The sequence below is a fragment of the Amorphotheca resinae genome (assembly GCF_003019875.1).
Source record: "Amorphotheca resinae ATCC 22711 unplaced genomic scaffold M430scaffold_10, whole genome shotgun sequence".
Taxonomy (NCBI): Eukaryota; Fungi; Ascomycota; class Leotiomycetes; order Helotiales; family Amorphothecaceae; genus Amorphotheca; species Amorphotheca resinae.
The window spans coordinates 1391190-1418831 of record NW_020194480.1 but is presented as its reverse complement, the minus strand read 5'-3'; the positions used below and the strand labels follow the sequence as shown (position 1 = coordinate 1418831).

General features: G+C 46.7%; 9 protein-coding genes across 9 annotated transcripts; 3 read left to right on the top strand and 6 right to left on the bottom strand.

Annotated features, from left to right (window-relative positions):
* Positions 1 to 1033: 1033 nt before the first annotated feature.
* M430DRAFT_68891 (hypothetical protein) lies at positions 1034 to 2352 on the top strand (the record flags this gene model as incomplete). Its single annotated transcript, XM_024869385.1, has 5 exons — positions 1034 to 1235; positions 1307 to 1362; positions 1420 to 1538; positions 1741 to 2270; positions 2322 to 2352. Exons 1-5 carry the CDS (start codon positions 1180 to 1182, stop codon positions 2350 to 2352), a joined length of 792 nt encoding a protein of 263 aa, XP_024718690.1. The 5' UTR covers positions 1034 to 1179.
* On the bottom strand, positions 2189 to 4611 carry M430DRAFT_68890 (hypothetical protein). The gene is made up of 5 exons (XM_024869384.1): positions 3784 to 4611; positions 3665 to 3736; positions 2950 to 3603; positions 2322 to 2899; positions 2189 to 2270 (listed from the first exon to the last, which is right to left on the bottom strand). The coding sequence occupies exons 1-4, from the start codon at positions 4409 to 4411 to the stop codon at positions 2547 to 2549; spliced, it is 1707 nt and encodes a 568-aa protein (XP_024718689.1). The 5' UTR covers positions 4412 to 4611; the 3' UTR covers positions 2189 to 2270; positions 2322 to 2546.
* Positions 4612 to 9982: 5371 nt separating this feature from the next.
* Positions 9983 to 10159, bottom strand: M430DRAFT_107040 (hypothetical protein; the record flags this gene model as incomplete). Its single annotated transcript, XM_024861126.1, has 1 exon — positions 9983 to 10159. A coding segment is annotated over one exon (177 nt), but the record flags the coding sequence as incomplete, so codon positions are not given.
* Positions 10160 to 16057: 5898 nt separating this feature from the next.
* Positions 16058 to 16653, bottom strand: M430DRAFT_60860 (hypothetical protein; the record flags this gene model as incomplete). The annotated part of the gene is made up of 3 exons (XM_024868883.1): positions 16058 to 16271; positions 16333 to 16462; positions 16570 to 16653. The coding sequence occupies 3 exons, from the start codon at positions 16651 to 16653 to the stop codon at positions 16126 to 16128; spliced, it is 360 nt and encodes a 119-aa protein (XP_024718687.1). The 3' UTR covers positions 16058 to 16125.
* A 589-nt stretch (positions 16654 to 17242) lies between these two features.
* M430DRAFT_174058 (hypothetical protein) lies at positions 17243 to 18408 on the bottom strand. Its single transcript, XM_024863670.1, has 2 exons — positions 18154 to 18408; positions 17243 to 18056 (listed from the first exon to the last, which is right to left on the bottom strand). Exon 2 carries the CDS (start codon positions 18023 to 18025, stop codon positions 17255 to 17257), a length of 771 nt encoding a protein of 256 aa, XP_024718686.1. The 5' UTR covers positions 18026 to 18056; positions 18154 to 18408; the 3' UTR covers positions 17243 to 17254.
* A 2039-nt stretch (positions 18409 to 20447) lies between these two features.
* On the bottom strand, positions 20448 to 21812 carry M430DRAFT_126445 (hypothetical protein). Its single transcript, XM_024861992.1, has 8 exons — positions 21762 to 21812; positions 21691 to 21713; positions 21566 to 21642; positions 21139 to 21505; positions 20978 to 21078; positions 20853 to 20925; positions 20757 to 20794; positions 20448 to 20687 (listed from the first exon to the last, which is right to left on the bottom strand). The coding sequence occupies exons 1-8, from the start codon at positions 21769 to 21771 to the stop codon at positions 20672 to 20674; spliced, it is 705 nt and encodes a 234-aa protein (XP_024718685.1). The 5' UTR covers positions 21772 to 21812; the 3' UTR covers positions 20448 to 20671.
* Positions 21813 to 22003: 191 nt separating this feature from the next.
* Positions 22004 to 22977, top strand: M430DRAFT_30335 (hypothetical protein; the record flags this gene model as incomplete). The annotated part of the gene is made up of 2 exons (XM_024865943.1): positions 22004 to 22167; positions 22260 to 22977. The coding sequence occupies 2 exons, from the start codon at positions 22004 to 22006 to the stop codon at positions 22975 to 22977; spliced, it is 882 nt and encodes a 293-aa protein (XP_024718684.1).
* On the bottom strand, positions 22918 to 24765 carry M430DRAFT_145141 (hypothetical protein; the record flags this gene model as incomplete). Its single annotated transcript, XM_024862928.1, has 4 exons — positions 22918 to 23253; positions 23308 to 24340; positions 24391 to 24431; positions 24504 to 24765. The coding sequence occupies 4 exons, from the start codon at positions 24763 to 24765 to the stop codon at positions 23042 to 23044; spliced, it is 1548 nt and encodes a 515-aa protein (XP_024718683.1). The 3' UTR covers positions 22918 to 23041.
* A 616-nt stretch (positions 24766 to 25381) lies between these two features.
* Positions 25382 to 27612, top strand: M430DRAFT_126437 (hypothetical protein). The gene is made up of 3 exons (XM_024861991.1): positions 25382 to 25403; positions 25685 to 25800; positions 25859 to 27612. The coding sequence occupies exons 2-3, from the start codon at positions 25711 to 25713 to the stop codon at positions 27560 to 27562; spliced, it is 1794 nt and encodes a 597-aa protein (XP_024718682.1). The 5' UTR covers positions 25382 to 25403; positions 25685 to 25710; the 3' UTR covers positions 27563 to 27612.
* The last annotated feature ends 30 nt before the right edge of the window (positions 27613 to 27642 follow it).

Sequence of the window (27642 nt, the reverse complement as noted above, 5' to 3'; positions counted from 1 at the left end):
CGGCAAGGCCAACGAGGCAGTGAGGCTGCGATGTTGTTTCGCTCCTCTTTTCCCCGCGGGCAGATTATTTATTATAAGAGAGCCAGGACAGCGTCTGGGAGTCGACTAACATCCGTTGGATAGCTAAGCTTAGGGGTCTTCTTATCTAAGACATTCCGTCCTGTGATGGATTCTATACGGGTGTCACCTGTCCTCAGTCCAGGTGTTAGAGGCTATTCCCGGTGAGTTCAATAAATGAGTTATTTACCTTAAGAATCTTAGATATCTACGCACGGGCTACTATTCCTTTAAGCCTTTAAGGTAGCCAGGGCGGCTCTTGGTGATCCATTCATTATCCAGTCCGGCTCTCTCAGCTCAAAAGCTGATTGGGTACCTTGGGTAGATATCCTCCGGGCCCGCGCAAGAGGCTACTACAGCTGCCCAGGTACTTACTGCCAAGTACTCCGGACAACGGGAGGCACAAGATGAACCCCTCTCATCTTTTGTTCGCTATACGGGTTTCATTGTATGCCTCTTGCCGCGAAACAAAGGGATCGGAGCTCGGAAGGGTCTTGAAACAAATATATTGATATCAAAATCTAATGAAAATTCCTCCTCCGTAGATGAGTGAGTACCTACCTAGGTACCTATCTTACGTGAGTGAGGTACCTACGGACCCCACCTTGACACCTTGAAGCTTGACGGCGCGAGTCACGGCGTACTTAGTGCCCTTCTTCCCGAACCCCTCAAAATTCACATCTCACCTTAGGTCAAACCTATATACCTATACGGACAGTTTCGTGACCTGATCAAGGTAATCAATCCGTTAAAGACATATCTTGGGTCCCAAGTATATGTTTAGCGAATCCTATAATCTGATTGGCCGAAGAATGGGGACTGGTAAGGGACGGAAGCGTCTCACCGCCCTGGCTTGCGGGCATTCTCATTGGATGGGGTCAACGACAAGGACCCCTTTTCTCGGTATTACCTAATCACTGCCTTTGCTTCTGTATCGCTCAGGCAAAGTGCCAATGACATCAACTGTCCCATCTGCGTTCCCACGACCGGCAATACCAAACACTCAGTAACTTCACGTTACCGGCTTGTTGCAACTAAGGGCTAAGGGGGTTCTGGCTTTAGAAGATTGAAATTGGGCCGTCCACCTTCAGTCAACCTGGTGCACTACCAAATCTACCTACTATGGCGGCACCCAATCGCTACCCCCAGTTTCTCCTCCTTGGAGACAGCCTTGTCCAGTAAGCCTGCTCTCCCTCTGGACATGTGCCCGATAAGGGGGGAATCCTATACTGATCCAACGCACCTCCAGGTACTCCAGCTACCTGAGCAATGGCGGCTTTGCCTTCGGGGCCGGTCTTCAAGAGCGTAGGTGGAGTGGCGGTGCCTCCAAATCAGTCTGGCTAAACTAATGTCTGTTGGCAGATTGCTCGCGCCGGCTTGATGTCGTCAATAGAGGCCTGGCTGGATATACCACTGCGCATCTTCTTCGGATACTTCCAGAGCTGGTGCCGGCCCCCTCGTGCGCCAAGGTCGATTATCTTGTAAGTCTGTCTTCTCTTTCTATCTGCTGTTGCATACTCTGCTATAAGCTCTGCAGTCAGCCGCTGTCAGAAATCGAGGCTTCGCAAGTGTTCAAGTGCGCTCAAGCTCTCACGCCCCCTCAATCCTGAGCAAGATCATTTCCCCATGCTTTACCAGTTCTCCTCAGTTAGTACTGCTTGGACCAGCTTCTGAAGAGCAAAGCTCCTCCTCGTTGGCGCGAACGACGCCTGTCTGCCCACCAGCCCAACACGCCAACACGTCCCGCTGGATGAATACCGCGCCAACATCAAGACGATCCTCACACACCCCTCGATCACCGCCCACCAACCGACGATCTTCCTCGTGACCCCGCCGCCCATCAATGAGGTCCAGCTCGAGATAAATGACCGCATGAAGGGCGTCTCGGGAATCACTCGGCTCCAGCGAGTCACAGCCCAGTACGCGGATGCGATCCGAGAGGTGGCGGCCGAGTTCAAAGACCAGAAGGTCGTCCTGGTTGATCTTTGGACGGCGATGATGAAGGAGGCTGTTGCGTTGAACCCTAGCTATGTCCAGGGTGCGGGGATGCTTGGCTCTAAGGAAATGGGGGACAGTGAAGAGTTGAGGAGTCTGCTGGTTGATGGTCTTCATCTCATTGGTGCGGGCTACAAGGTCTTTCTTGACGAGCTCTTGCCGCTGGTTGGTCCGACTTGGAAGGATGAACCCTTCGATGCTCCGTCGTGGATATATCCGTAAGCTTGTCTCCTGCGAATTGTGATCCCGATATCTGCTTACACATCTAGGCATTGGTCTATTGCTCCTCGAATTGATTAAAGGACGCTGGCTTGATAACTTTCTATCATCTAACATGCATATTCTATACGCTACTCTGCCGCATCTATCATTCTCTCCAAGTGCGGTTTCTTCAGCAAGACTCTATACGCTAGCACAGGCCCAATCTCAGTTCCAGCAGTATGCTATAGGGAATGAAGAATCATTTGTGCAAACCGCATCCATCCATCACTTGACTACAGCTTTGCACCTCGTCCCTGTGACTCCGCGGCGCCTCCCCTTTTCCGCTCCAGCGCCTTCAACTCCGCCCTCTTAATCTTCCCACTGATGGTCTTCGGCAGGAAGTTGGCGCCTACGAACTCGATTTTCCGCGGATACTTGTACGGTGCCGCGTGCGCCTTGCAGAACTCCTGGATCTCCCGTGTCAAGCTCGCAATCTCGGCCTCGCTGTGCGTCTTTGCGGAGTACTGAGAGGTTAGCACGATGAACGCCTTGACGACCTCGCCCCGGTTCGCGTCGGGAGAGGCTACGACCGCCGACTCAACTACGGCTGGGTGTAGCTTGAGTGTCGATTCTACTTCGAAGGGGCCTAGATTCAGAGGGTCAGCATTGAACGAATAATTCCAGGATACAACGCACCGATTCGATACCCAGAAGAGTTGATCACATCATCCGACCTCCCCACAAACCAGAAATACCCCTCCTCGTCGCGCGTGGCCCGATCCCCAGTGAGGTACCAAGGCCGGCCTCCGAGTATCTTGATGCGGCGATCGAGCTCACCATTCGGACTCAGATAACCGTCGAAGATGCCGAAGAAGCTATCGCTAGACCGCAGGATGGCGATGTCGCCTTCGACGCCCGGCGGGCATTCCTTCCCGTCGGCATCAATGACGAAGAGCGGCACGCCGGGGGACGGCTTGCCCATGGAGCCCGGCTTGATCTTCATCCCGCGGAAGTTCCCACACACCATGATGGTCTCGGTCTGCCCATAGCCGTCATGGATCGGCAGGCCGGTCATCTGCTGCCAAGTCTCGACGACGCTGTCGTTCAGGGGCTCTCCCGCGCCAGTGCAGTGCTCCAGCGCGCGGGGCGGGTGCGCCTTGAGATATTTCTGGTTCTCTTGCAGGACGAGTTGTCGATAGGCGGTCGGCGGCGCGCACAGGGTGGTGATGGGGTACTTGTGCAGGTTGTCCAGCAGTCGCGTAGCGCTGAAGGCGCGGCGATCATCGTGGATGAAGAGACTGGCACCGCAGTTCCAGGTCCCGAAGAAGGACCAAGCAGCCTTTGCCCAGCCTAGGAAAAGTCATTAGAGAGAGGATCTTGGAACACCTGGCGTTTCCGGGGTTAGACCTACCCTGCTCCGACAGATTCCAGTACAACTTCCCCGGCTCAAGCTGCAGCCAGTGCTTCCCAGTAATCTTATGAGCTGCCCTCGTCAGCATAGGCTCCGCCTTCATCTGAGTCCTTACTCACCCAACGGATACGAGATCTGACTATGCCTCACCATCTTCGGCGGTCCCGACGTCCCCGATGTGAAGAAAATCAATGCCGGATCCTCCGGTCCCGTCCTCCTCCCCTCCCCATCATCCCACACCGACGAGCTCCTCTCCACAGCCTCCCTAAAATCCACCACCCCGTCCTCCTCCTCACCAGCCGTCGTCGCCCGCCCCTCCTCCTCCCGGACACACACCACCGTCTCCAAATCCGGACACTGGTCCCTCACGCGCCTCACCTTGGCCACTCCCACCTCATCCCCAATAAACACCCTCGCCCTGGTCTGCTGGCACCGAAACGCCAGATCCTTATCCACCAGCAGCGTCGTCGCCGGACAGAGCACAATGCCCGCCCTTAGCGCCGCCACCGCGATCTCCCACCACTCCACCCACCGCGGCAGCACCAGCAGCACGACGTCGCCCCTCCGCAGCCCCAGCTCTAGCAACCAGCTCGCCACGCGCCGCGACCGCGACGCGAAATACCCGTAGCTGAGCTGCCGCTGTCGCGCCCCGTCCGCGGATACCCAGAACATGGCTTGGGCGTCGCGCGGCTGGGCATCGACAACGTCGTGGGCGAAGTTGAAGGCGCGGGGGCGGGGGAGTGCCATTCTTTGTGCTCTTTTTTTGTTTCGTTTTGCTGTTAGCAAGAATCGATGGATAGCTGGATAAATGGATTGAAGATTGATCGCCGGGGGAGGTCTAAATCATATATATATAAACCAAATTGGCGTATGGATTCGTATTCTCTCTCCTCTCTTGGTCATTCCAAGAGCAAAGAAAAGAAAAGAAAGGAAAAGAAAAGGTAAAGAAAGAAAAGAAAAGGAAAGTTCCGCCTATCCCCCCCTCCCTCTCAAATCCCCGCCCTCTCAAATTTCCGCTCGCCCTTCACCACTCACTTTCACCTCGGTGCCGCCGGCTTACCTTACCCCACGCGGGGTTTCCCCGCGTCCGTGCCGTCCCCCCAGGTGTGATTAGTCAGCGTCCGGTCCGCGATCCGCTCTCTTGCTCTACCTTTAAGAACAGCATTGGCAAAATTATCCCCCTGCCCTGACTACGAAGAGGCGCGATTAGGATTGACCTTCGATCGATGGATTGCAGGAAGTCTACATCTTGACTGGGAGGCAAAATTAGATGAAAAGGTATTTGGATTACTAGATAGGTACCATGAAGTGAATGCACTACCGTTGTCATCCATTCCCTACTACCGTTGTCATTCATTTCCTACCACCGTTGTCATTCCTAAAGATCGAGCTTTCGCTTTCTCCAGGTTCTGTGATTACCCCATTCTAGGGATTCAGTAGTTTCAACACCTCAAGGTGCGGCAAAGTAAAGAGGACCGCGAGGATAGTGAAGATGAGCATGGCAACAGCTACTCCTTCGGAGAAGGTCAAATCTGATGCCATTTTGAAATCTTTTGAATTACAGCAGCACGGCTGAATTCCAAGTGGTGTTCGCTCTGTTGAGGAGGGAAGAAGGAGAAGTAGAACGAGAGCGAAGAAGCCGCTTTATCTCAGCTTGAGCTAGGTCTCGACGAAGGTGCAGAAACACCACCCGCCCCTCGTCAAAGTTGGAAAAATAACGGAAAGAAACATTGCATGCTGTGCATTCAAAATCGGCATCACCACGTTCGACCTTCTTCTTATGTCGTGTACTCTCGTTGTGGAGGCGCAATGAGGCCGCATCGCAGCATGACACATCGCAAACTGCACAATGATATCTTTTGTTCTGGACTGCTTCTCTCTGTCGAATGACTGTGAATGGCTTCTGCTGGATGTTGTTGGTTTTCTGGCGCTGTTTGTATTCTTCGGTAGGGTTCTCTCGTAAGGCTCGCTGACATTCAGCTTGGTACTTTGTATTCTTTTGCTCTTTCTTTTCGTTGCAATTCACTGCTCCTGTTCACTTCACAGATTATATGGCACACGAGCTCAGCAATGGCCACATTTCCAAAACAAGCAAACAGGAAACCCATTTCGCCCTCAGGACATCTGATAGTTTCGCGAAGTGGAGAGTGAGGCCCAGGCCCCAGCCATTCAAATGCATCTGGATCACATATGAGAAAGGCCGAACTCCTTCTCAGAAGGGACCATGGACCAGAAGACCGCACTGAAAACAGCCTCCAGAGCAACATTAAGGATGCGAATCTTTGGTCTATGTGCTGGAGATGGTATGTTGCAATAAGCCAGCAAAGCCATATGAGTGATTGTATATCCGAAGTCGCGGACATCCTTGACATTGACGAGGCTGGCATTGCCGCCCGTCAATATTAACTCAGATCAAGGCTTAGGTCTTCAGTATTCCATCAGGTAGAAAGGTGTTATATTTCCCAGAATCCCAGATTCTCATCTTCACAATGCCGGGACGTCCCCACGAAGTGTACCTAGCTAGTTTGCCAGTTGTCGTATTTGCCTATTGTCTGATACTGTATTCACTTTGTTATCGCTATGATTTAATCATCGACCATTGCGAGTATATAATGTCGCTGCTAAATTATCTTCCGTTGTTATGATATTGAATCTTTTCTCAAAGTACCGAGACCATATCAAAGACCGTTTTGGTGTATATGAGCCGTGCCATCGTTGAATGTCTTCGAACTAGTCGATCTTCTGGCTGCGTACCAGATTGCAGTCCGGCTTGAAGGGTTCACAACGGTGCGTAAATATGTAGGCTTTCCCCCTTAATTCAGGGAAGGAGGGCGTTCCTTACCACGGGTATACTTGAAAGTGAATAAGAGCGTGATGTATGCATTTTCTGCAAAAATGGGGGCTTGCATGAAACTTGCCAGGACTCCAAGCAACAGTCATGACTCTCCGTCTCTTGACCTAAACGTTGCTTCAAAGAGGGGAGCGAGGTCATCTTAATCAGCTACTCTCTCTCACCCTTTCTTGTTAACAATAAATCTGACCGTTCAGTAGCTGATTGATCGGTGATTCTTCCTGCCTGATGCAGGGAGTTTTGACTCGTGGTGGATTTAGGGGCGGATTGCCCGGATTAAGCGCCGGATGAGAGGTATCCTGGCGAGAGTCTTGACGGCGCAATGACTGCATTTTCGAGCTTCGAAGGACAATTAATCTCGTCGACAATGGCTAGTGTGAAGTACATTCCCCCCAGAAATACTCATCCTTAGTGTTGTTGAGACGTGAGTGTGCATCTTCGCAAATATTTGCCAGAACAACCAGGGAAGGTGATGGGTAGTTTTGATCTGCTCGCAAAGTCCGGATGGATTTCGAAGGTATCGAGTGCTTCGTTTCTTCTGTATGTCATGGTTGTTTGAAATTGCCGGAGTTGAGAGCCTGGGAATTTAAGCACCAGATATTTGTATCTGAACCGTAAATCCCTAGAAGCACCACGAAAGGTGAGGAGCAGTTTCTCAATACTTCTTCCTATTCTCTTCCCTAGAAGGTTTCTTCTTCTCTATCCCCTTCGAATCCTCTTTATCTTTCAAATCCAGTCCCGATCTGCCCAGAATAGTAAAGAAGTCTCTATCCTTAGCTAATTCCTTCGGCTCGATATCAAACACTTTCTCCAAAATTAGGGCCAGGTCATGAGCTTCACAGACGTCGCTTTCAGCATGTTTCTTGATCTTTCTTTCTAAGCGCTCGTTAAGGGGTTTTCGATGATAGTCTCCAAGGTTTTCTCGCTAGTGATAATGTCAAAACGGGAGAAACGGACTCGATTGAAGAGTAAAGTAAGGGTCTAGAGACTCTATATATACATGAAGATGTGGCAAAAATCGGCACAACGGATCTCGGTAATAAGACCCTTTTACCGGGTAGTAATTACTCAAAATATAGGTCCCTATTAGGCCCGTTCTATATGCGACACACCCCCCTAGGGAGCTGTATTTTGACCCTAATCAGACATCCCTATATAGCTCCTCTAACGGCCCTTCAAATAGTCTATATATCGGCGGCCTGTATAGGCTTCGGTTGTCATATCGTTGTCGGCTTCGGCCTACATAGGCTTCGGTAATGTTGTCGGTATTGTTGTCGGTCATGCTATAGATCTGTCGCGAGATCTATAAGCTTTGATATTGTCGGTGTTGTTATCGTTCAAGTTGTCCTCGTTCAAGTTGTCTGTCGTTCAAGTTGTCTGTCGTTTAAGTTGTCGTTATTCGAATTATCGTCGTTCTAAATTTGCTACATTTCGCCCGTCACAACAATCCTCACGAAATCTGCCTCTACGCCTAGCTCTCTGTACCGGCTCTCGAGACTATGGCTCCTAGCCTTACTCTCGAGGATGTGGCTCCCGGCCTTTAGATAGGGCTTGACTATGATCGGTATCGGCTTTGTTGTTTTGTCGGTATCGTCAAGAACGTTCGGAATCAAAGTACGATACTCTTCTCTCTTAAGAGTAAAGGAATCAAGCCTACAGCTATAAGGAAGCTTATACGGAAGCAACCCGGGCTTATAACTGTCAAATAGAACGAATTGGTGATCGATCAAAGGGAGCGAATTAAGTGGATTCGATTAAACTAGATTAAATTGAACTGCTGAACTAGGATCAAAAAGGATGCTCTATATACAGGTAACGGTGGCAAATCGGTATAACGGATCCGTGGTAATAGGGCTCTATTACCGCGGTAGAGTAGGTAGCAAAGTGAAAACTCTGTATCAAACTCTGAGCAAAATCTGACTCCTGATCTACCGGTAATATAGTATTACCTGATTAGGAAATCGAGTTATTGCGTTTAACAGTCAGGTTTCTAACATGTCAAATAGAACGAATTAGTGATCGATCAAAGGGAGCGAATTAAGTAGATTCGATTAAACTAGATTAAATTAAACTACTAAACTAGGATCAAAAAGGAGGCTCTATATACAGGTAACAGTAGTAAATCAGTATAACGGATCTGTAGTAATAGGGCTCTATTACTATAGTAGAGTAGGTAGTAAAGTAAAAACTCTGTATTAAACTCTAAGCAAAATCTAACTCCTAATCTACTAGTAATATAGTATTACCTAATTAGGAAATCGAGTTATTACGTTTAACAGTTAGGTTTCTAACACACTTCCCTAAAGAGTCACGATTTTGTTCTTAATTAGGAAATAGTAAAGCTATTTACTTATTCTAAGTAGCCCCTTATCTATATACTTAATATAAATATATTAACGAACGTAATAATTAAACAATTAATTAAATAAGTGTCTAAAAACAGTATATATCTACTATAACCTACGTATTTAGTCTAGATCTAGGTTCTAGTAGTCTTTCTAGCTAGTTTTCGTACTTAATTTACTAATCCTCTTTAGCTTGTAACTTTAGTTACTAGTTGACGTAGGCTAGCTAATTTAGTATTAAATATCTACTAGTTTAAGCTATTTAACGAACTCTTAGTGTTTTTAACGTAGTAGAGCTTTTATAAGTCTGTTAGCCGGTATGTTATTAGTCGATATCTACTCTAACTTAACGCGTTAGGTAGCTACCTCCTGCCTTAGCTAGTATTAGTAGATATCGACGTACTTAAGCTTAGTAGCTAGTCTAGGTGTTCCTAGCTCTATTAGCTGTATTGTTTATAGATTATCTACCTTTATAGAGTACTTAAACCTTAGATCAAACTCTAATATAAGGTTTACAAATACCTTACGCTACTAATATAGCTCTTTTATAGCGTGTATTACTACTAACAGTTCTGCCTCTATACTTAAAGTAGTAACAGTCTTTTACTTACTTAATTTCTAGTTAATTAGCCCTCTAAACAAGTAGAATACGTAACCTTCTATACTACGTCTATTTAGTAGGTTATTAGTAAATATAGTGTTACTTACGTAGGCAAAGGCTTACCCTAAATCTGTTCTATCCCTATATTTAATAGCTAGGTGTTTTATTAAATACAGGTATCTAATTACTTTATCTACTACTTAGTAGTAATCTAGTAAAGAGTTGATTAAGAACTTAGAAAGCCGTATAGCGGCTCTTATTATATCTAGCCGTATAACGATAGTAGCGTATAGAATTAAGCCTACTTTTTACTAGTAGGCTAAGACCTCTTAATCTGTTACTTTACCTGTATATAGTACTAATTTATTAGTAGCTATAAGCGTAGCTAGTGTTTTACCTTTATTAAGGTAGAACCTCTTTATAATAGACTTAATATACAAATCTTAGCTTAGCTAGATCTGTTACGCCGTTCTATCCCTTATTACCCTTATCCTTAAGAACTAGCTTAACTCTCTTAGATCTTATATCTTATATTTACTAAATAGCTTTGTTTTAAAAGAGAGAAATTCGTTATAGTTAAATCGTCTAGATAATATCGCTATATTGTTTATATAAAAGAAGACTATTAGCTTGTTATTTATATAAAGGTAGTCTGCCTTAGGTATAAGGAATAGCCCTAGTTCTTTTAGTATATAAGTAAACTTACTATACTAGAGTAGTAGTAATCTATAAAGGCCGTACAAGGCCTATAAGAGAAGAAGGTAGTGTTCTAGCTTACTAAATCCCTTTAAGTAGTAAATATAGACTTTACTATCTATATTACTATTAGTAAACGCGTTAATAGCGTCTAATTAATAGATATTAAGATTAAACTAGGCCGCTATAGCTATTAGAGCCCTAAATACTCTTAACGTAAGGGTAGTAGCGTAATTATTACGGCTGTTAAGGTACTATAAATCGCCTCTAACTATAAGCCTAGCCTTAAATTTAGCTAGAAAGCCGTTAGTATTAAATTTATATATAAACACTTACCTTATAAGGATTATATATCTCTTAATAGTTAAATAGTAGACTAGTTTAAAGGTTTCTTACCTCTCTAGATCTATATACTCTTTCTCTACTACAATCCTAAACTTAGTACTATAAGAGTAGTTTTAAAGCTCTCTCTAGTAGCTAAGTAGTACTAAGAGATTAGTTTAATAGAGTCTCTGTTTCTTGTATTTAGTACCTAGTTAGAAGGCTAAATAGAACCTACTATATTTGTTAATCCCTTCTTGTTATACTATATAGACGTGTTTATAGTTTTAACGTTACTCTCTAAGGCTTTTAATAATGTTACTATACCTAATACCTTTAGATCTAGGCCCTCTTTATAGCCTCCTTTATTAAATTATAACGTTATTAGATAGTAGGATAGGATCTAGCTATATTAGTAGTACGTCTTCTATCTTTATATCTAATTCGTTAGGTTTGTTAAAAATAAGTAGATTAAAAGGATTGTAGGGCTTAAGAGATCGTACTAAGGGCTTAGATTTGTTGTTTTTAGCTATTAGCTCTACTAATTAACTTAATTCTGTTAATCTATTTAATCTAATTAGCGCGTTTAGCGCGTTTAGAGTAGTAAATTTATTTAACATAGATCCTAGTGTGTTTAGCGTGTTTATAAGTAGATCTGTTTAATCTATTAGATCTATTTGTTTGTAGAATTTGTCTAATTCGTTTAGTTTAACGTTAGGTATAGCTTATAAGGTAGGTAAAGGTATAGTAAGTAAGGGAATCTAAGTTTTAGTACTAACCTAAGGTACTAAATAAGGCTTAACTAAGTGTTCTCTTCTATCCTCTACCTGTTAAGGTACCTCTACTACTATAACGTCTTTAGTATCTAATTCTTTAATTTACTAGTTCTTTATCTGTTAAGATATCTCTTTTAAGGCCTATATAGCCTGTTCTTTAGCCTCTTATAGTTCTACTAGATTATAACAGGCTGTTTTACTAAAGGTAACGTTACAAGTAGATACTATTTAATTCTTTAAGAAGATCTATATTTAGTATATATTTATCGACTTGTATCTAACAAAGTATCTAATAAACGCTTTAAGATCTAACTTATCTAGTCTAGCCCTAGTCTTGTTTAGTACGTACGCCTTATAACTATACGCTTAAAGGTAGCTAAGCTTAGGTTTAAGCCTCTCTTTTTTACTCTTTATTACCTCTTAGAGGTACTAGTAAAGGGTTTTCTAAGCTAATAAGGCGCTAAGAGATCTATTAATAAGGTAGGCTACTGTTTTACTAGCTTTAGGCCATAGGTTCTCTAGTAGCCTACTCTTTATATAAAGAGCTATACCCCTTTAAAGGATTACTCTTTTAGATCGCTTAGCTAGACTGTTTTACTCTAGTGTTTGTAACACTAATCGTTCTACTAGGATCTCTTTCTCTATTACCTACTTATTAAACTCTCCTCTAAGTAACGTTTTACTATCTACTTAAATAACTTTTACTCTAAACCCTTACTACTTATATACTATATATACGAAGTAGTGTAGAATACTAGAGGTTTCTTGTTTAGATTCTATAGTATATACAAAGTTTATTTAAGTTAAGTTATCTAAGATATAAAAGATATATTATTATTATTGTTCTTACTGCCTATGCCTACTATATACAGAACCTCTATACTACATAAATCACGTAGTAAAACCGTACTAAAGCCGGGTAAAAACCTACGTACTACTACTTGTGTTTATACTGTTATAGCGCTACTAAGGCGCTAGGTCTTTATTACTACCCTACTAGAACTTAACCTTCTAGCCTAGTAATACTAAACATACTAACAGGACACTAGCGAGGCGCTAGTAGGGCGCCGGCTACTAGCTAGGGCTACTCCCTCTCTTGTAACTCCTTTACTAGGTAGCGCTTAGCTAGACAGAACTATAAGAATCGGCCGGTAGACAGTAGCTAACAGATTAGTATACGAGCGCTCTTACCTTTCTCTATTACTACTATAAAGTTATAGAACGTTTATAGTACTCTCGGGTAGAGCGCTTACTATAAGGCCTGCCGCTATTAATCTAGCTACTAGTAGTTAAGGACTAGGTAAGCCGCTGTCTCTAGGGCCTTACTATAAGGGTACTAGGAGGTCACTACCTCTAGTACTCTACGCTTAAAAAGGAAAGCCTAGAGTCTAACTTTACTAGTACAGATCTATGTTAAAAGAGAGCTCTCGTACTTATAGAAGAGTAGGTACTTCTTAAGGGTATCTACTAAGAGGGCAGGTAGCGCGGCTAGGGCGGCGCCTTAGCGGTATGCCGGCAAGCTGTCGTGTTAAGACTATCGTGCCTTCTAGTTCCCTTATAGGGTCTTCTCTAGGGAGGAGTCCCTATACTAGTCCTTCGCCTACGCGGCTCGGCCTATCCCGTACTTAAGTAACGTATAAGGTAGCGCTATAGTAGCGCTATAGTAGTGTCTCTAGCGTTATTAAAGACGGGCCGCTACCCTGTTATAGATAGACTATATAAGTTCTCTTTTACTTATACGTTTAAGACGTTGTTTAAAGTCTGCTACCTACTTGTCGAGGTAGAGGTCGAGTAAGGGCGTAGCTGTTTTAGACTTAAGGAACTAGACGGGCGTCGCCTAGTACGCCCTCGTGACGACGTAGAGGCACTATAACTACTTTGTAGTAAGGTCCTTTGTAATCCCCTTAGCTTGCTACCTAGAGGGGCGGTAATATAAAAGATATAGCGCTCCTTTATATCTACTATATAAAAAGAGATAAGATCTACGTATATTTACCTTAATAAGGTAGTAGCTCTTTTAGCTAGTACTTAGGATATTTATTATTTTACGTTAGATAAGTAGTACGTTTTATAAGAAGTAATAAGATACTAGTCTATATCTACTATTTTAACGTCTCTAGTAGCGCTAGAAAGGCGCTAAATAGCCTTTATTTAAAGGTAACCTATCCTTTTATACTAAAGGTTAGTTAAAGCGCTAGATAGTACTAGAATATAACTATTTATAAGGTACGCTATAGTATTAGTAGTTATAGTGTCGTTTCTAAGTTTAGTAACTAGATTATATTCTAGTATCTACTAGCTATTTTAAACTAGTGTATAGTAAAAGGTTTAGTTTCTAAAGGTTAATCGTCTTCTTTTAGTATCTTAGTAGATCCCCTTTTAGATTAATTAACGTAAGGATACTACGTTAGTATAGAACGTAAGGACTAGCGTAGTATTTAGTAACTTAATAGTAAAAGGCCCCTTTAGCCTCTAGAGTTAGATTTTTACTATACTAAAGGCTTTAATTTAAATTTAATCCTTACTAGCTAATAAGAAGCTTTATTCTAAGGCTTTTTGTATAAAGCTAAACCTATTTAGGTCGTTATAGACGTGTATCGTAGTACCTAAGTTAAGTATAAAGCTCTTTTTTAGTAGGTAATCTTATTCCTCTCTTTTTAAGACTAAATAACTAAATTTAGTAGTTAGGTTAGCTATTTTAGTAGCTATATTAGTAGATATAGCTAATACTATAAACGCTTTAAAGAGATCCTCTTCTTTGTTAATTACTATAGTTATCTTTAAAATTAATATAATAAGGAACAACAACTGTTTAAATAGTAATAACAAGCGTTAAACGACTTATAGATACAAATAATTAATATAATATAAAAAGAATACGTTTACTACGTTAATACTAGTACTATAGTATATAATATACTTATAGAACTAAAAAAGAGAGTAGCTCCTTTAGATAATATAAGGTAACAAAAGCTAATTAAGAAGTATAAGTTAGCTTAAGAGGTACCTAAAAGAGGGTAATTAGTAGCCGCTTAGATTAATAGCTTTAAATTAGCGTATAACAACTGTCTAGTGCTTAATATAGCTAAAGTTCTAGGTACTAGGCTAATCTACGACTTTATAGCCGCTATAGAGAGAGTAGATCTAGTGTTTACCTAGATAGTAGAACACTAGCTTTTTAAGAAGAAGAAACTTGAATTTAAAGACGTACTTAACGAGTTTAAGCTTAAACTTAAGAGTAAAAGGTAACTAAAAGTAAAAGAAGGATATTACGTAGTGTTCTTTACCCTTTAAGGGCAAAGCTTAGACAAAGGAGGCAAACGGCCTCTTAAGTACCTATATAGTAAGAGGCACTAGTTTAAGGACTACTATTACCTAATCCCTAGTAAAAGGCTAGTAGGATAGGTACTAAACAAAAAGATCTAAAAGGAGATTAGTACAAAACTTAAGTCTAACGCCTTTATTAAGAAGAGGGTAGAGGCACTTTAAAAAGAGGATTAAAACACGTCTAAATTAGGTAATTTAAACCTAAATATAAAAGATCTATAACTACTCTCTTTCTCCCTTACTTAACTAGCTATAAGCTACGTTTAATTACCCTTAAACATAGCCTGGTTTAGGCTAAACTAGCTCTTATAGTTAAAGTAGTAGTCGATCCTTTAAAGGATCTACAAAGTTCTATATATTAGTACTTCTAGCTATAGCTTAGATCTCTTTAATCTAATCGTCCTAATCATTAGTTCTATTAAGGATATAAGTAGTAATAGTCGTATTAACTATACCTACTATAATAATTAAAGTCGAATTAGTAGTAAGTTAGGTAGAAACAGCTGCTAAACACGTTGTTTAACTAGTTACTAAATTAGGTAAGTTAGGGTAAGTCTAAATTGTCGAATAAGTACTTGAATTAGCGCCTTTAAATTAATCGAGTAGCCTATTAGAGGCGTTGTTTAGGATATTTTAATTAGCTTCTATTAAGCCTCGTATATCTACTTAAAAGTCAAAAAACAGGCTTGTTTACTACGTTAGTATCAGCCGAAATCACGTTAATAGTAGTGTCGAAAAATCAAGTCGGTCAGGGAGTCTGATCACACAGTTTCGGTAGCTATAGAAAGCAACCCGGGCTTATAACTGTCAAAACGGGAGAAACGGACTCGATTAAAGAGTAAAGTAAGGGTCTAGAGACTCTATATATACATAAAGATGTGGCAAAAATCGGCACAACGGATCTCGGTAATAGGACCCTTTTACCAGGTGGCAATTACTCAAAATATAGGTCCCTATTAGGCCCGTTCTATATGCGACAGATAATGGTGCCTTTTAGCGCTCTCACTTTCTCTGGCTGAAGTCTACAGACGATTCTCACAGTCAGTACCATGTCTATAAAGAAATAGGGGGAGTGGAGTTATGGCATATATTACATACAAGGCGTACCGATAAAAATAGCATCTACGGTCTGATCGAGACGAGCCCGAGATCCGGAATCTCTTGGAAACTCCGAAGGTCGTAAATGAAGACGTGGATTTTGCAGTTGAGGACCATGTTATTCTAGAGCTCGTTGATGCTCAAACCAGTGTTGGGACTCTTCATTGCTGTCGTGACCTGAGCAATGCCTTCTGGAGATACGGCAATAGCAGCCATGTTTGTTGGTTGTAAGTCTTTGGAGGTTGGACAATTATTGCTTTATATTCATATCGGTGTTTGTGAAGAAAATTGTAAATGGATAGGAGAATTCAGTGGGGTTTAAGTCAGTCACGCCGCATCGAGTTCGAGCTTAGTGCCTGCCGTTTTGCTTGTATTCATGAGGGGCGCCTACCCAATTCTCCAAAGTCCAGTCATGCACTGGCCTCCCGTTCCTTGGCTTTGATCAGCTACATTAGATCACCCTTGTTGCCAATGCCGCTAGACGTGGACCTCGAGTTTAAACGCAGGAAAAGGTCCTTATCTTTACCCTCTAGCCTCTCATCAAACTCCTCGAGGTATTGGCTGGGATTTAGGGCGAGACCTCTCCGGTTACCTAGCGAAAGCTCATTAGAACTCGTACTAGTATTTCAAGTTTCAACCAAATGCAAACCGACCTGCTTCGTCCCAGGTTTCTTGACTTTTCTCGCCACGTTTAAGAAATTCGGTAGGTGGAGGATCTTGGGATGGCCACCATCTCACCGAAATGATAGCTGTCATCGAGAAGGTCATCCTTGGGATTCCTACCTTTGAAAAAAATGATGATATTCAAAGAGCTCCCAGACCTGACAGATTAGTACTAAATAGTTAACAGCTGGTAGTATGCCAAGATGAAGAATCTGAATTCTACTTACCAATACGCCAAGATTCCATATATCAACCTTATAATCCCAATAAATCTTCAAGATAACTTCCGGAGCTCGATGTATGTCGGGCATGATATCATCATTGTGTTCCAGGTCTCCCCAAGTCGAGCCTCCCCAAAGTCACATAAACGGAGGCGGCCTCAACTCGTAGATGATCCGATCATCAATATATACTTTCGCAGGGTTGGGTTTTCAGATTCGGCTTGCTCGAGCTCTTGAAGGATCGATTCATATTGAATCCCGAGGAGCATGTTACGTGGTTGTAGTAGGTCTACATATGTCATTAAACATGTATGTACCACCGTAAGATGAGCGAGCATCCTTGCTGTGAAGTTCATCTCTGGGTCCTAAAGCTCGGTACGGCGCGCGCCACCCGAAGGCTTCGGAACAATATAGGCCCGACGTAGATCCTCTGCCGGAGCAATGGTTCCGTGGACAGGTCTGTGTGCCGGTGACGTATGTTGAGGGGTTACCAGTTGAGTTCATATCTCACTTACACATTCAACACGCATTACGAGCCAAGACCAAGATTCAGTTTCAGAGTATCATTAGGAACGAGCATTCGCACCTCAGTGAGAACTACATGCTACGTGTGCTACACGGGACCCCGTCCCCCCGTCCCGAGAATCCAAGGAAATCCATCCTATAGGCTATCGCCATAACCGTCGTAAAATCATCCGCAGCAAACCATGCGCCTAGTAGTCATTGTCATTGTTTCCCGAGTTGTTGCCACCCTTGAAGAAGCTGCCGGCCTTCTGCAACAGCTTGTCGGCGGTGCTGTTACCCGAGCCGTAGCTGTCATCGTTGCCAGAGTTTCCTCCGTAGCCAGAGTTGCCGCCGGAGCCGTAGCTGTCATCGTTGCTTGAGCCGTAGCTGTCACCGCCGGACTTTCCTCTTCCACTCGAGCCGTAGCTGTCGTCGTTGTTGCTAGAGCCATAGCTGTCGTTGTTGCTGGAGCCATAGCTGTCGTTGTTGCCCGAGCCGTAGCTGTCACCGCCGGACTTTCCTCTTCCACTCGAGCCGTAGCTGTCGTCGTTGTTGCTGGAGCCATAGCTGTCGTTCTTGCTAGAGCCATAGCTGTCGTTGTTGCTGGAGCCATAGCTGTCGTTGTTGCTAGATCCATAGCTGTCGTTGTTGCTAGAGCCGTAGCTGTCACCGCCGGACTTTCCTCTCCCACTCGAGCCGTAGCTGTCGTCGTTGTTGCTGGAGCCATAGCTGTCGTTGTTGCTGGAGCCATAGCTGTCGTTCTTGCTAGAGCCATAGCTGTCGTTGTTGCTCGAGCCGTAGCTGTCGTCACCGCCAGATCTTCCTCCTCTTCCACTTGAACCGTAGCTGTCGTCGTTGCCAGAGTTTCCTCTTCCACTCGAGCCGTAGCTGTCGTCGTTGCTAGAGCCGTAGCTGTCACCGCCGGATTTTCCTCTCGAGCCGTAGCTGTTGTCGTCATTGCTAGATCCGTAGCTGTCAGAGTTGCCTCCCTGCAATCAAGAAGTCAGCAGGGCGATCTTGGGACTATGTGCAACGACAGGAACCGTGACTGCAGAGCGAGACAACAGTCCTGCACGGGATACTTACTCCGTAGCTGTCACTGTTTCCTCGGCCGCCAGACTGGAGAAAAGAGTTAGTCAGGGAATGTCCTAGGCTTTGACCCCTCCGAAGCTCCCACTACAATGGTAGTGGAGGGAGGAGGTAACCAAGAGAGGCTTACGCCGTAGCTGTCACTGCTTCCATAGCTGTCGTTGCCTCCTCGGCCACCAGACTGAAAGAAAGAGTTAGTCGGGGAACGTCCTAGACACTCCCGACTACAATGGTAGTGGGGAGAAAGAAGGTAACCAAGAGAGGCTTACGCCATAGCTGTCACTGCTTCCATAGCTGTCGTTGCCTCGGCCACCAGACTGAAAGAAAAGAGTTAGTCGAGGAAGGTCCTAGACTTTGACCCCTCCGACTACAATGGTAGTAGAGGGAGAGAAGGTAACTAAGAGAGGCTTACGCCATAACTGTCACTGCTTCCGTAGCTATCATTGCCCCGGCCACCAGACTGAACGAGAGCGTTAGAAAGGACCCAGACTTGGACTTAACCCAGCCTGCCACAATGGTAGCAGGGGGTGGAAGGTGATCAGAGAGAGAGGCTTACGCCGTAGCTGTCACTGCCTCCGTAGCCCTAGGGAAAGGAAGTCGGTCAGAGGGAGGGAACCATGAAGAACTGGCTTTGTAACATTCTCTCAAGACTTACGGAGTTGTCGTTGTCGTAGTTGGACATGATGAAGAGAGTTGTGTAGGATGGGAGAGTGGGAGAGAAGAGTGGGAAATTTGAATTTAAGATTGATAGATGTAGAGAGTAGGGAGAGGAAGAGGAAGAGGAAGAGCTGGGCGGTCCTGGGGCGGGAGGGGATTATATACCTACCTTACCTTACCTGACCTTATATCTCTCAGGGAGGTACACCGTGGCAGAGGATCTCTCTCCTGATAGGCACGTTGCACAAGACGGCCCCTCCTTACCGACGGCCGGCCTTACTCGCATGGCACCCCTGTCCTCAGGTACTGTAGTCTGGCGAAGACTGCACGAAGGGTATCTCTTGCTTCTGTATTATTTCCTTTTCCTGCTGGGAGGCCCGTGACGTCATGGGGGGGTGTGCTTCTTTGCACCTTCCTTCCTTCCTTCCTTCCTTTTTCCCTCCCTCTCACCCGCTCCCCCATCTCCTCCCCCCTTTCTCTCTCTCCCCTTTCTCCCCTCTCTCTAGCCACACCCCTCCCGAGGGGATAGGTAAGGTGGTCTGCGTGGTCAACTGGTGCCATCTCCGCTAGGCCCAGACCGGCAAGGCGCGCCCTGGATCCCAGATGTCCATCCCGATGCGAATCCCCCCCGCTTCTAGTCCCTAAGCGGCAAGGCGCCCCTCTCTCTCGCCAAAGAGAATCAATGATACGGGACCCCTCTCTCCCTCTCTCCCCTCCAGCACCCTCGTCCATGCCATCATCGCCCATCATCTTCATCATCATCATCACCAGGATCGCCCGCCATGCCAGAGGACAGCCGTCGCCAGGATTCATTAATCACGCATTCATCCGAGAGTGCGAATCTAGATGATCATGGGCAGTCCCCGCTCCTCACACTCAGCTGCTCAGCTGTTCAAGGGCCCCCCTTTTGCGCTCGACATGGCTCGGCTCTCCAGGTACCGCTGAGCCGCTGGGCCGCCGACCCTTGTCGCGCTGAGGGCCAGTGCCCAACGCCTAGCCGGGCTCCTCAATGTTTTTACCCACCAGGGCCACCACTCTTACTATTATTTACTTACAGTAGTACTGTACGGATTGTGATGGATCGATTATTATCATATCTTTTCTTCTTCTTTATGCTCGTGCATTAACTCTCATTCCCGGTCCCGTGTTTTTCGTGTTGTGCAATTATCAGCTCATCTCGTCTCATCTCCATCTCATCCAGACCGAGGGTCACCTACATACCACTCCTCCCTTATATTATATACCTACCTACACTATCATCACAGCCGGAGGTCAAAATAAGACAAACCCATATATTCTCATCATATTTTAATAAGATTACGGATTCCGTATTCAATCGACGCCTTTCCCACCCCCAGCCGTTTGACCAACGAGTAGTCGGGCCAACCGCCCCTCCACCCCCCCACAACTCCGAACGCTGAGATTCAGCTTCAGATTCCTCGGCATGTAAACGCATGTCGAACCCCGATGATTACGAGCGGCCATCAGGTAATATGGGACATCTTTCGTCTTCTTTTGACCTACAGTCTGCCTGAAAGTAGTCATGGTATGCACTCTGAGGTTACCTACTTACCTACCCCTCTATAATCACGTGATGCACGGCCAACCAAGAGATCCCGATCAAAGATAAGTATACGGAGTAATTAAGATGGGGCCTGTGATTATGCAAATTCTTAAAACTCCTTTATACGCCACATGTTATGTATACAATTGCATAGATAAGGTGGCCCCGTGGCAGCCAGGCGGTCTGACCGCTCATCGTCCTCCGCCATGTAGGTAATAACTTGCCGACCCCTCCAGCCAGCCGGACCCAGAACTCCCAGTCTTCATTCTCCAATGACCAATCTCCCATGACTCGTCATCTCACATATTTGCTGCGCCACGTGTTAGCCTCATCCACCCGCTCCCCATTCTTTGATCAGACCAAGGATATTGCGACTAACCTCATGAAGCGTTTGTGGAAATCCGATCGCAAGAGGTCCTAAGAGCGTGATCGTCAGCACCAAGACGACCCTGTTCCCGCGTTGTTCCCAACTTACATTGACGAACTCCTTCTTGCGCTTGTCCTCGGTCCCGCGGGCTTGGTTCTTGAACACCACGTCGTCGTCCCATCTGCACTCCCGTTAGTGGAAACGAGCCCGTGGCTGGGCATCATGTGGCTTACCGGCGCTTGACGTTGAAGTCGGTCCTGGGGTTCAGCAAGGGGTTTCCAAGAGCAATGTCCTTCTCCCGTGCAGCCTCTTCTGCCGCTATCCTCTCGCGTTCCTGAATTCTCCGTGTCAGCAACCATGCGGAAAAGGGTTGGCAGCGAAAGCTTGTTCTGACCTCTTGCTCTCTCCTCTCAGCCCTCTCCCGCTTGATCTTCTCTAGTTCGCGTTGTAGCTCCGCCGTCTCGTCCTCATCGTCGTCACTGTCATCTTCACTACTATCATCCTCCCCATCATCCTCAGACTCGGCGTCTATATCTCTCGTCTCTTCTAGTATCCGCCTCCGTTTAGCTTCGGGGTCTTCCTCGTCCCCCATTCCGCCATCCTCAAGCTGCCTCTTCGCCTGATTCGTAGAAGGCTCTGCAGTCTCCGGGGTTGGAGCCGGTCCGCCCTTGATCTTTGCGAAGTGCGCCGCCTCAGCCTCGAGCAATTCTGCGCGGAGATCGCGAGCTTGGCGATCTGCATCTCCTCCTTGCCCTGGTTTTCTATAGCTTTGTCAGAATGTTGCCCGCTATGTTTATGCATTATGGATAGGTGAATCGCACCGGAGCTTGAGTTGCGTGTGCGCTGGTAGGAGTCTCTGGTGATATGCTGGGCCTCGTTGTGCCTCCTTTCCCCTTGCCTATGCTGTGTCAGCGGCGTCCGTACGTGAGCTTTCGAGCTTGCTTACGGGGTCGAACGTAGGTCTATGAGCTGCAAACCATTAGCACGGGTCATCCAAGCAAGCAACAGGTTCCAAACCGGTCGTCATAATGGCAGGTGTAAGGTGTATCAAAGCAGTATCAAAAACAGTGTTGTTCTCAACCCCGATCACGAAACGCGCAAGAAACCAAGATTGGGAGACCAGCGCTAAACCAATCCCAGTTCACCGCCAACCTTTCTGCCGTTTTTTAGAATTTCCACAAGCTCTCTCTCCCCCGCGATATCTCTTTCGCATTTGATTTCCCCATCCCAAATTCCCATAATCGCGTCTACGTCCCGGCATGCCTCGAGAGATAGGGCCCTCTCTCAACGAGAGACAGTTCTTCCAGAAAGCGCTGCAGGAGAACCTGCGCATCGACGGCCGCGCCTTCGACCAGTTCCGGGCCCTCGAGCTCGACTTCGGCGACGAATATGGGGTCGCGGACGTCAGGCTCGGGAAGACGAGGTATGTTCTGCTCCCTCCAACTTCCACACGAATGCAAAACCGCAGACGGAAAAGAGGTTACTTATTAACCCGTCTCTCTCTCACACAAACAGACTGATCACCAAAATCTCCGCCGAAGTCACAGCCCCCTTTCCCGACCGCCCCTTCGACGGCATCTTCACCATCAGCACCGAGCTCTCGCCCATGACACTACCCAGTTTCGAAGTCGCGCGGCCCTCAGAAACCGAGCTTCTGCTCTCGCGGCTCCTGGAGAAGACGCTCCGGCGGTCCCAAGCCCTGGACACCGAATCGCTGTGCCTGATCGCCGGGTCTCAAGTGTGGTCGGTGCGGGCGGACGTGCATGTGCTATCGCACGATGGGAACCTCGTCGATGCGGCGTGCGTCGGCGTCGTGGCGGCGCTCCGACATTTCAGGAAACCGGATACCGCGATCGAGGGCGAGAAAGTGACGGTGTTTACGCTGGCGGAGAGGGAACCCGTGCCCTTGAGCTTGCTGCATGATCCGCTGTGCGTGACGTTTAGCTTTTATGGGGACGCGGGAGAGACGACGTTGTTGGATGCGACGATGCTGGAGGAGCAGCTGAGGGTCGGGTCTATGACGATTAGTATGAATAGGCATGGGGAGCTGTGTCAGATTGCCAAGTTGGGAGGCGCGCCCGTGGACGCGGTTGCGTTGTTGCATTGTACGAATGTGGCGTTGGTGAAGGTCAAGGAGATATCAGCGTTTATCGCACAGAGATTAAAGGAGGATGCTGCGAAAAGGGATAAAGGGGGCTTGATGGCTGAGCTCAGTGCAGAGAATGCGAGATGAATGAATATAATGTTAAAGTCCATTGCACGAAAGCTTGCTGCGTCTTCTATTTATCTAGTTCTATCTATGGTTTGATGAGTTGCTTGCTAACGGTCCCATATTTGGCCTGCCATGCAAAGAAGTAGAGAAGAATGGCCAGAGGCTGGCCGATGAGGGTAAATGAAACCCAGAAGATACAGTTTCCAATGATCCTCCCATTAATCCCCTTCATCTTCTCTAGCGGCGCTGTAAAGACGATCAGTGGCAGCTGAGCCATCATACCCATGAATGCAACTCCTATAAGTCGTTAGCCATTCTTCATTGAGACTCGAAGCGCCAATGCAGACGTACCGATAATGTTGTGGGTTGGTACCCCCACAACCAACTCGTGAAGGATTCCTGAGAGGAGAAACACCAGAATGCTTGAATGTCCAGAACTCCAACCTCTACCGACAAGAGGAGAAAATATATGTCTTTTCATGAATTGATAAACTGGTATATTCCAGGTTCTCCAATAAACACCCACACTTGGGCTGTTCCACCAATCAGAGTAGAACTCCCTGTCCCCAAATTTCATGACTTCAGCCAGGGCGTTGAGGAATGACTGGAATAAGGCGAAGAATCCGGCTAGCCAAATTACCAAGCTGATCGTTGACAATTTCATGAGTCTTTCAAGAATCGAAGAAAGATCTAGGGAGGCTAGCTTATCCATGGAGTTCCGTAAAACGGGTGCGGCGTATTGCGCACTGGCTACCCACATGAAAACACTGAGACCGAACACTTCGGCCACACGCTTGAAAACGAAGACCCATCTGATCTTGGTAGTTCGAGGGTATACTGGCTGATACACCAATGTCGGCGCCCACCAGAAATATGTGAGATTTCTCAACGTGATATTTTCGGGGTATGGACATTTGCTGTATATCTCTGGAACTGCATCCTCTTCCCGCCTTGAAGGATGCAGGTATGCATGTCGAAGGTCCCGGTTCGCTAAAGCGTAGGAGGCGGTCTTGAGCCAGACAATAACGGCGTGAACCTCTGTCAAGGTCCCAATCAGAGGATGGTGGATGAAGAAGTAAACGATGAGGGACGTAATCAACAGACAGAGCGTAGCATTGATGCCGTGAATCCACGCTATCAACTTCCAGGTTGATTGGAATTTCTTGAGCTCTTGGTCTGTTGGAACATAGCTTCCGCCGGGAGTAGCCGTCCCATCCCGCTTCTTACCAGTTCCTTGGATGGACGCTCTTGCTTGCTGAGCAGCTGCTAACTCTATAACATATGCAACGAAGAGATGACAAGGTATAATGAAATATAGAGCAGCACCGAGTCTAACGTCCATCCGTCGGTAGTCGTGGCACCGAATACAGATAAGAACTCCATACTGCCTTGGTTAGCAATGGACCGCAATGAAAGAGACGGACTGAAGTTAACCTTCTTGTAGTTCTCAATCATCAAGCGTAGGTTCCCAGCAACTAATAGCATATGTCGATCCAGTTATCTAGATGATACTTGTTAATCGACAGGACTATCCTGGGCTGACATACTCAAGACGATGACCATCAAATTTCTGAAGCCTAGAAAGCTGGGAGCAGCCTCGGAATCGTGACTGAGACATGAAGTTTTGTGTTTAGAATGTACAGCCGCGATGTGCTTGTACTTTCGTCTTGCCCGGGGCCGGACAGGCTCTAGAGGTTGGACTGTTGACGGGCCGTTGAGATTGACATGTGAATGACCTGGTCGCTTGGTTGGAGCTTCTGCGGGGCTCTCTCTTGAAGTGACTGTCGCGGTATCTGTGGTCGGCGCCATCGTCAGAGTCCGGGGGAGAGAAGCATGAAGCTAGAAGAGGTTTGGGAGTCCGAATTGCCACAATGCTCTTGATAGACAAGTCCTGGCACAAAGAGAGATAACAAGAAAGCAAGGCTGATACAAGGGCATGGAACGGGTAGCGCGGGGCACTACGCGACTCTCGGACGGCTAGAAAACGGGAGCCAAGAACACAAAGGACAACGAGACGGAAAGAGAAGAAGAGAAGCAGAGAAGAGAAGAGAAGAGGGGGAGAAGTGAAAGCGGCCTTATACGGGGGGGCAAGTCCCTATTGCAAGGACCTGGCGAGGCATTTCCGACAGGTTGAATGCCATTGGAGGGAGAGATATATGATGGCTGCATCAACGTGAAAGAGGATCTTCGACTGCGGGGCCTAGCCTTGTTGCGGAATAGTTCGTCGGAGATGGAAGAATAATCGACCGGATCACGTGCTACAACCGATCGTGGATTTTGGGATCCATCCTTCTGCTGCGCGCCGTAGCTTTATATCCCAACAACCAACGATGATAAGTTAGTCGGGATGGCTTATGAACAACGCGATTACGGCGGTGGTGGCGGCGCTGCTGGAGGCGCTGCTGGGGGCTTTGAAGGAGGGGGTTTTGGGAGGGGAAGGGGAAGACGTGAGTTCTGATCTCCCAATCCTCGATTTCACTTCGCGTCGTCAAAAACACGGCTACCATGGAACTAGGCTTCCCATATAACGCTGTGACTTGGGAAGGCTCAAAGTTGGAGTCCAACCCTAATAGATGTGGGAATTGATTCTTGGATCGATGGTATTTCTCGTTGTCTTGATAGTCATTGCTTATGTTGCTTTCTTTTTGGTGTCCTTTGAGCCGCACCATGGCTTTGTCTGGTTTTTGTCTAAATGCAGTTCTCTAAATTGACAATGTTTGCTGTAAAGGCCCTGTCACAGATTATGGCTCGACTATGGTCCATTGGATGCGGAATCGACAGCCGAGATACAAAGGAGGCTATCAGGGAGAGATGGAACGGCCGAGTCCTAGCTACATAGTCGATGTAGGTTCTCTTCGGAGCGAACTCCATGCTCCATTGTTTGCAAGCTGACTTCATATAGATGCTACCGCCTTTAGCAAGACTGCATAATCCAGCCGACTCGATTCCCGCGCGACATCTGCACTCCTCACTGAACAAAATCAAGCACCCCGTCAACGTAGTGCGATGGACACCAGAGGGTCGAAGATTACTCACAGCATCTAGCAGTGGAGAGTTTACGCTGTGGAATGGAACTGGTTTTAATTTCGAGACAATCATGCAAGCACATGATGTTGCTATCCGAGCCTTGTCTTACTCGCATAGCGATGACTGGCTTCTGTCAGCTGATCACGACGGCCTGATCAAGTACTGGCAACCTAATTTCAACAACGTCAAGGTCATTCAAGGGCACAATGATCCTATAAGAGACCTCGCGTTCAGTCCGAACGACTCCAAATTCGTCACAGCTTCCGATGACTCGTCCCTCAAAATCTTCGACTTCGCTGGAGGCGTTGAGGAATCTACGCTGAATGGCCACGGTTGGGACGCGAAGAGCGTTGACTGGCACCCTACTAAAGGATTGCTTGTTTCCGGGTCAAAAGATCATCTAGTCAAACTATGGGATCCTCGCACGGGTCGTTGTCTAACCACGCTACACGGCCACAAAAACACGATTACGAAGACACTCTTCGAACGAGTCAGAGGGCAATGCCTGGCAACCTCAGCCCGTGACCAGACGGCACGTGTGTTCGATTTACGAATGATGCGTGATATTTGTCTCCTGAAAGGACACGACAAGGACATTTCGACCTTGGCCTGGCACCCGGTGCATTCCTCACTCCTGAGTACTGGTGGTGCTGATGGCGCTCTATTCCATTACCTCCTCGACGAACCAAATACCCCTCCAGGGACAGCCCCTTCTCTAGCCCCATATGATAGCCCCGATCCTTCAACGGCACTGGCCCAAACCATATATCCAGCTCACAAAGTCACATACGCCCATGACTTTGCAATTTGGTCACTTGATTGGCACCCGCTGGGTCATGTCCTCGCATCAGGTTCGAACGATCGTGTCACTCGTTTCTGGACGCGTGCGCGGCCAGGTAGCACAGATACATTCAATGATCGCTATCACATCGGGGAGTCAGCCGCCGAAGCCCAAGGGACATGGGATCGACGAAGAGGTCGGAGTCAGCGTCAAGAAGAAGAGGAGCAAGAAATGGAAGACGAGATGGAAGGACTTGTCGACCAGAAGATGCCCCCGAAGCTCCCTGGTTTCCCAGGTATACCAGGCTTACCATTACCACAATTTGGTAAAGATGGAACAAGCGCAGGAGGAGCACAACCTAGAATACCAGGCATGGGAGGAGCCGTGCCTCCTCCACCGTTACCATTCGGTCTTTCAGGCACAAACAGTGTTCCAACCTTACCCGGGATGGATCCCAATAACCCTCCGGATTTCGCCAAGTTAGCAGAGCTGATGAAAAAAGCTGGTCTACCACCACCCCCTCCCATTGGCGCCGGCGGTCAATTCCCCCCTCCTCCACCAGGCATGCTCCCTCCGGGTTTCCCACCACCACCGCCGCCGACTTTCCAGGGCTTCCCGCCCCCGCCTCCGGGCATGAGCGGGCCCCCTCCTTTCCAGATTCCCGGCATGGAGAATAATAATGGCAATAATGAGTCTGCTAGTGGCGGGGGAAGCGTGAGACGACGAGGGCCACTACCGAGTCAAGAGGAGAGTTTACAGATGGAGCAGAGGAGAGGAAAGTACACGAGAGCGAGATAGATAGCTGCGCGCTGTGTCCCGAGTGAGCAATTGTATAATAAATATAGCAAAGGGGGTTTAGGGGGGGGGGGAGGGGGGGG